This window comes from Uranotaenia lowii, unplaced genomic scaffold, assembly GCF_029784155.1.
Source record: "Uranotaenia lowii strain MFRU-FL unplaced genomic scaffold, ASM2978415v1 HiC_scaffold_1972, whole genome shotgun sequence".
In the NCBI taxonomy this organism is placed as follows: Eukaryota; Metazoa; Arthropoda; class Insecta; order Diptera; family Culicidae; genus Uranotaenia; species Uranotaenia lowii.
In genome coordinates, this window is record NW_026598046.1 from 2,501 (window position 1) to 10,903 (window position 8,403).

Below are 8,403 nucleotides of genomic sequence, written 5' to 3' on the forward strand. Positions count from 1 at the left end.
ACAAAAAAGACAAAAAAGACAAAAAAGACAAAAAAGACAAAAATGTCAAAAAAGACAAAAAAGACAAAAAAGACAAAAAAGACAAAAAAGACAAAAAAGACAAAAAAGACAAAAAAGACAAAAAAGACAAAAAAGACAAAAAAGACAAAAAAGACAAAAAAGACAAAAAAGACAAAAAAGACAAAAAAGACAAAAAAGACAAAAAAGACAAAAAAGACAAAAAAGACAAAAAAGACAAAAAAGACAAAAAAGACAAAAAAGACAAAAAAGACAAAAAAGACAAAAAAGACAAAAAAGACAAAAAAGACAAAAAAGACAAAAAAGACAAAAAAGACAAAAAAGACAAAAAAGACAAAAAAGACAAAAAAGACAAAAAAGACAAAAAAGACAAAAAAGACAAAAAAGACAAAAAAGACAAAAAAGACAAAAAAGACAAAAAAGACAAAAAAGACAAAAAAGACAAAAAAGACAAAAAAGACAAAAAAGACAAAAAATGATAAAAATGACAAAAATGACAAAAGTTCTCCAAAATGATAAAAGTTACATAAGTGGCATAAGTGACAAAAATGACAATATGGCAAATATTGTTAAATGATGAAAATAACAAAATTGACCGTGTTAAAAAATTGTCAAAAACTAGAAAAATGACAAAAACGACCAGGGACCGAAAACAGCACGAACACAGTAAGTGCAACACAATTTGATGACACAGCACTTCCGAAACGAAGCTGTGCTGTGTCTGTGTTAATCTACTTTTGTTGCGTGTCGGCCGCAACACAGCACAGTATGCGACACAGTTGACGACACAGTGTGTTCGAGTGCCGATCCCGATACGATTATCATTGTTGCTCCTGCCAGCTAGCTTTTTTTTCAATTCGTCGCCTACTTGCTAGCAGCCGAACTGGATAAATTTTTTTCTTTTGCTTTTGCTCAACACAATGTGAGTGAAGAGCTTCGCCATTGAAAATACGGAGAAATGCTGTCCAGTCAAGTGCGACGGTTGAAAAAATAGCCTTGCTCGTAACAACACTGTGTTGCGTGCTGTGTTATCCTCGACACGACACAACTGGGAACTGTGTCGTGCTGATTTGATGCAACACAACACAATTGAAGTGCTGTGCCAAACCAAAGTGTCGCACACAAAAATTTATGTGTTAGCACTCCAGGATTTGTGTTGCACGTTATGTACTGTGTTGTGTTTGTGTTTTTTGTCGGTCTCTGAAAACGACAAAAATCACAAAATTTTCAAGAATTTTTAAAAATGCCACAAATGACATTTATTTAAAAAAATGGCAAAAATGACAAACAACGTCTATTTAAGCCCAATTTTAATATAACCAAGCTCATTGATATATGATGTGATATGATATATGATATGATATGATATGATATGATATGATATGATATGATATGATATATGATATGATTTCTGCTGGTTGTTCTTGTTTGCAGTTCAACTTAGAACTGTGTTTATCGTTATGTCAACTTTTCATAATTTTAATGAAAATAAGAAGCATTCCCCCGAAAAAGCGCAAAACTATCGTGCACAAATAGTGTACTGTTCTGAACATTTCGCTGAGTCAGTTGGTTGAATTGGAAGAAGTAAAAAAAACAAAAATAATCAGGACGGAAATCGGTTCCGGTGGACAAAACTTTGAATCGGAAAGTTTTGTATGTCTGTGTAGGAAGAGCCCTAAAGTCAATAAAAAGTGGCTCCAGAGACCTAAAACAGACACAACACAATTCTAAATCGACACCAGTTTGAGCTAACATGTCTACTGATCTGAAAATTTGCCTCGAAATGACCCCAAATATTATGACACCTAAACAGTTAGCAAAAAATAGCTATCGATATTACGAAAACTATTAAATAATTCACAACGACGACCGAAAGCAAAATCCACTTAAAAAGATAACAGAAAGAAAAAAGTTTTGAATATTCCAAAATAGATTCACATATGCGACTAGCATCCGTTTCGAGAGAATTCCAAAACCGAAACATTCCGAAATACAACATCATCATCCCAGCCTTAAAAAACGGAAAAAAAAGATATGATTCGCTTGAAACCTGTTCGGCAACTCATCTGCCAGCCTCTAAAGGTCGACCAAACTAGTTCGGTTCAAAATAAGTAATCGATTGGAACGAGATATTTTGTGTTTCGGTTCAAAACGGCTAGAATCCTACCACGCTTCTTAGGACAAGATACGACTTTTGGTGATACTTATGTATGGTTATTACGAAATGTTGCATCTTCTTCTTCGGGTTTCAGCAGGTTCTCCTCCGATTAGGATTTGACTAATGAAACTGGTTTCTCGAGGGAGATGAACTTGAACGGAAGTAAAATTTACACCTGGTGAGATCTCTGATGAGGGCTTTCTGTAGTTATTAGAAGGGAAATTGAGTCTTCTGCATAAGGAAGATGTGATGGCCCTTCTGAAGGTTACCGAAGTAGGCTTTGGAGGAAACTGAAAGCTGCTCATCGCCCTCTTCTGGAGGATGTTAGTTTCTTAGCCTGTAGATAGAATCTGCTCGTGGAAGCGATGCAGATAACAGTTGGCCCTATTAGCATATGTATCTCGGGGATGTTTGGTTCTCACTGGAAGCTGGCTAGCTTATTCTGATATGTTGCGAGATCGTCGTTTTTCTTTTTCTTTATGCTCCTTCGGCCGGGATTTGGACTAGTGCTTGATTTGGGCGATCTTCTTTTGATGCAAATTTTATACTCAACAAGGCTACGCCCGAAGAAGCTTTCACTGCTGGCTGGGGTTCGTCGCGTATTGGAGTATGGATTTTTTTTCGTCCCCAATCGGTTACGGAATAGAAGGAATTAATAAGTCTGCAAAGGCGAAAAAGTTTTTTTCGTTTGAATATTTTTGAGATAAAAAAAAAGTTTTGAATAGGAAATCGCGCGCTTTGCTGTGAGCTTCTTCGGCCGAATCTGAACCGAATTTCAGCGTTAAAGAAATAAAATAGAAATCTTCTAAAGTGCGACAGGAATCGGTTTCGGCCGGGGGTGTTCGGTATAAAAATCTACTCCCAGACGGCGTCGCATTTCAGTGTCACGGTTGTCGTTCGATAGTCTCAATACTACCCTACTAGTGGAAGATTTCGAAATGAAGGTGAGCTAATCAGCTAACTAAGAATCGAGAATGTGTGCAAAAAAAACGTGGCAGGCTTTGATTATGGACTTTGGTGAAAAGTGAATTTGGATTGAAGTGTTGAAGCCTACTATGATAAGTGATTTTCAAAGGGTACAATGCTATCCTCCCGGAGCTTGTTGAATGCAATTTGAAATTTTGGGAGACTGGCTAAGGCTCGAGGAGGAATGATGAGACAATTTAAACTCAAATCTTGATCAAACTCATCTACTAAGTAACCAAGCCTGATGTTAAAACTATACATACATAAATTTTTTCCCGTTCGGGGTTCTTGGAACGAAGTTGAAAATAAGAAGCAGCTGCAGGAACTCACCTTTTCAACACAAACAGTAAAGAAAACTGACCAACCCTACACCATTCCGATTGTAAATCCTTCGAATTTCGAGCAATCGAGTAGTGAACTTTAAATTCGAATCGATTCGAGTGCCGCCATCTTTTTCATTCGATTGGTCCCCTATGAAGAAAACGTTCTGGACAACGATATGGCGATATTCAATGATGTAGGCTTGTCTTGTCTGTCACTACATATTGTGTAGGTCGTCAAATTGGGTAAACTTTTCAGTCGCACTTCGACTCCCAGATCGGAAAAATGGTACGAAATCGGTCCGATTTTCGTTCGTTCGTCAGAATATTCGTTAATCGTACTGTAATTTGTGACACTGTTTTGGCCGCAGACAATTTAAAGTAGCTCAAGCAGTGCAAAATGTAAAAAAAAACGACATACCGGCCTCGAACTCAATTTCAGACCATTTATGAATCGATAGCCATAACAATACCTAAACGCTTTACGTACTTTTTGAATAGCAGGTCTCGAATGTCGAATAAATGGCGATCATTTTTCACGATTATGGACTCTAAATATGATTAACATAGCCGTTTAATCACTTCTGTACCGATTTCGTTTTGTTTCACGAAAATATCTCAAAGCAGTGACCGGTTTGTATGGAAGTCCTCCTCTGAAATGGGCTGCCTCCGAATTGGACTCCATTTTAAGTTTATTATTCTTACATCAAATGGGTTTTTGTAAAGTAAAGAAGGCGTTGGAAAGTTGAAACCAACCAGCCTGCTATGCTGCTATGAGTAACCAGCGATTAAAATTTCAGTTTAACACGTGTTCATTTTTTCCTCCAGATTCTTCTGACACTGTTAGCGGTGGCCGCCCTCGCGGAAGCTACCTTCGATATAAAATCGTTGCTGGGGGGACTGCACCACAAAAAGCCGGAAGCAATCCATGTCACGCTCCATAAGGCTCTACCACCACCTCCTCCACCACCGCCACCACCAGTCCATCATGTAGCCTCGTACTACCGGCACCCAGTCGCACCACCACCACCGCCTCCAGCACCCGTTCACTTGGTTCCTCACTACAGTCAACCTGCCCCACCTCCACCACCACCACCACCTGCAGCACCTCAGCAAATTGTACGAGTGATTCAACCGATCGTTTACTACAGACAACCCGCCGCACCAGCACCGGCTCCAGTACCGATCGCTGCTCCAGCACCAATTCCGGATTCCTACTATCGTAAGCCGGTTGCACCAGTTGCACCGGTTGCACCGATTGCACCCGTAGTTGTTGAAGCACCCGAGTTCACCATTGAACCCTCGAAATCGTTTGACTTCTCATACGCCGACGCTGGTGCATCAGCGATCGCTAACGCTGGCGCCGTTGTCCAGGCTCCGAAAGTGGAAACCGGAAGCAGTGCATTCGCAAGCGCCAGCGCTAGTTTCAGTGCCAGCTCTTCTGCAAGCGCTAGTTCATCCTTCGAAACCTACAAATCTGAGGGACACTACTACGCCCTGCCCGAGGAAAAGATCACCCTCGATCAACCCGTGGCTCCGGTTCAGTTCGATAATCGCGTAAATGTGGTTCCGGAAGCACCGACCATCACCAGCTTCCTAGCTGCCAGCAAAGATGATGCCTCGGCTGTTGCCGTGAGCAACGCTGTTGCCGAAGTAGCGCAGGAAGAGGTTCCCGTGGAAATTCGGGTGGACAATCCCGTCGAAGAGATCCCCGCTATTGCCGATGCACCGATAATCGTTGAGGAAATTGTTACAGAAGCACCCACAACCACGACAACGACGACCACAACCGAAGCACCCACAACAACCACCACGACCACAACGACTACAACTCCTCGTCCAGCTCCACCACCAGCTCCGCAAATCTTCCTCGACGAGGCGCAGATCACCCAGGAGATCCTGAAGCAAGCTCTACCCACCGTCATTAGCCAGGTATCACCGCACATCATCCAGCAGGCCATCCCGTTGGTCGTCGATCGTGCCCTACCTCAGGTTGTGTACCAGGTTAACCCTACCGTGGCCAGTCAAGCCGCTCCAGCTCTTCAGCTGCAACAGCAGCAGGAATACTACCAGCAGCAAAACGCCCAACCCGTCCAGATCGTTACCCCACTGAACGTCAACGCCCAGCGTCAAGACGAAAAGGTACAGGTCATGTACGCGACCTCACTCGCCCAGCAAAATCAGTTCATCAACAACCAACAGTACCAACAGGAACAGGAAAACCAGGTCATCTCGGTAGGCAACCGAGGTAGTGCCGGCGCCCAACAGGCTGCTCCAGCAGGTCCGGCTTTTGTCATCGAGCAGGGTCTCGAGGCCGGCGGAGACGTTCAAACCGAACTTCGCGATAGCACTGGAGTCCAACAGCAGATCATCAGCAACTTCAAACAGGAGAACCTTCAGCAGCAACAGCTTTTCGGAGGGTTCGGTAGCTTCCAGGGTGGAGCCGGTGCTCAGGCAACTGCCCAATCCCAGACCGGTGGTTTCGGAAACTTCCAGGGTGCAGGTGCCCAGGCCAACGCTCAAGCCGGAGCTCAGCAGTTTGGTTCATTCGGAAACTTCGCGGGAGCGCAGGCTTCAACCCAGTTTGGAGGTTTTGACAATTTCCAGAACGACCTCGGCCAAGGACAAGGACAGGGTGGCAACTTCCAGCAGTTTGGTATCGTGCAGCCTCGTAGTGGACAGCTGAACTGAATTGCTCAAATGTAACTTATATATCGCCTTAAGGGGAAACAACCAAAAATTATACGGATCGGTCAAAAGGTATTGAATAAGAACGTTCCCAGTTGCTTAAAGTAGTTTGAAAGGTGTTCAATTTTCTGAACCTTTGTTCCGTACACGGTTGTCTTGAATGTATTCCAAAGTACCGTTTGGATGCGTTCTGCAACTTTTACCATTTTTTTTAATCGTAAGTGGGACAGCGAATAGATTCTTTTCAATACCTAATGATCATCCCTATAAAAAATATTCACTACAATTTAATTTGTATAAGCTGGTAGGGTGTACACATTATGCATTTTATTATTGAAGCTTACATTCACAGAAGAAAAAAAAATAGGTTGCATGAAAGGTTATTTATAAAGTGTTAGAATATGTTCGTGTACATTTGATATAAAATATATTGAAAGAATTCCGTGCCATAGACACAGTAAAAAAAAAGGAATAAAAAACTATGAAACTGATAAAACTTGCCTAGTTTTCTTCCATTTTTGCTTTTCAACAACTATTTTTGTTGTGGCAGCATGAAATGCTAAAACCGTCAACTGCTTCGACGGGCGTTTTGAAGTGATAATTCGAACAATTAATAGACGAAATGAACGAAAACTCTGGTACAAATAGAGGAAGAGGTAGTACAAAACTACCAATTGAGGCTCGATAATCGATTTTCGATAGTCCATCATATCATTCAAAGTGGTACTTGTTGGGAAATAAAACTCCTAATGTAGCTGCGCGTTTGAATTCAGCTCAAACTAAAAATATCGAGTTTTATTTAGTTTAAGAAAGTTACAATGATAAGTAATTTTTGCTACTTACAGAATTAGTTTTGGCTTCTACTGCTTAAAAATGTGCCAGGACCCTAGGTTGCTGTGTTCTGAACTACTGGCTGTATAAATAATCATTGTAAGCTAATGGATCACATACGAAATTAAATGACCAACTTACATCGTTCCTCGGAAGAAAATTTGAAAGAAATCAACACTTAAATCCAAAAATGAACTGGGTCAAACAATGTTCGAGCTAATCAAATAGTTAAACCTGTTACTTTGCCAATCGCAAACAAACGATAGAATCTGCGCGCGTTTTACGCGCACCTGTCATCCACTTGACGTCTAACGTCAGCCCAGTGAGTTGGACGGCAGGAGGTTCGGCCTTTGTGCCCAGTGGATTTAACACCCCGACCCGTAAACCTGGTCCAGAACCTGCTTCCTGGACAGATTTACCAGATGACACAATCCCAACAACTGGAAATTCAGCCACTGGTCGCTGGAACAGCCCTCCAAAAGTTCGAACCATAGCCTGGCGAGCACGGCCGGTTTCTCCAACGATGCCTCCATCTTCTTGTCCTCGGACCCATCCGTTGCGGTTCTGATCGTCCAAGTGCGGTTTCTTGGGATGAATCCCGTCCCTCGATATCAGCTGGCGGTTCTTTGAGGTGACAGCCATATCACATACAAACGACTTTCGTTCCACTTTCCATGAGACAACCTCGGCTTGTTCGTATTCTTCCCGCCTCAATGAGACGACGGTCCATTCGACTAGACGGATCACCAAACTTTTCAATCGTTCGCCAACGTAACAGATTGCATGCATGTGACCATTCCATCGTGAAACCCAATTCGCGTAGACCATCGATTTGTCAGGTTCATTGAACGAAGTTCCGTTAGAATCTAAGGAAGGACTCTTACCCCACCTGGTGGGCATAACTGCCACGTCGGCCTTCGTCTCCTTCGTTGTTCTTCGTCCTGATACTAGCACCGCGCTCATTGAGTCCATGCGAAGGTTCATTTGTGATTTCTCGGTTTTCTTGCGAACAGCCTGTGCAAGGGTTGGATCCTTCTTCAGCCATCGTTCTAAACCACTCAAACTCTTCAACGCCATCGGGCACCTGATTGGCAGTTCGAACTTGTCCTGCTTGAACCGTAAACTGGTCTCGAAGCGGCCCTCCACACGTACGATTGATTTTTGCGGCAGATCACTAGCTCGGCGAATTTCCCTCGTCTCCGGGAGTAAATTTACCGTAACTCCAGCATTCTCGGTGACAATGAAGTGCTGCTCCTGGTTGTTAAGTTCACGATGGCAACCCAGGAAGTCTTCAGGGTGTGAATCTCCACTAGGTCCGTAAATGGTCCAACCGAGGTAAGATCTGACCGCAATTGGTTCGTTGATGTTTCCAATCTTTGACTCCAAAGGTGCCATCAAATGGACGTTGTTGAGTCCGATCAG

General features: G+C 42.7%; 1 protein-coding gene across 1 annotated transcript; it reads left to right on the top strand.

Moving 5' to 3' along the window:
• Positions 1-4,290: 4,290 nt before the first annotated feature.
• On the top strand, positions 4,291-6,153 carry LOC129759585 (transcription elongation regulator 1-like; the record flags this gene model as incomplete). The annotated part of the gene is made up of 2 exons (XM_055757058.1): positions 4,291-5,490; positions 5,539-6,153. Coding segments are annotated over 2 exons (1,815 nt in total), but the record flags the coding sequence as incomplete, so codon positions are not given.
• Positions 6,154-8,403: the final 2,250 nt, after the last annotated feature.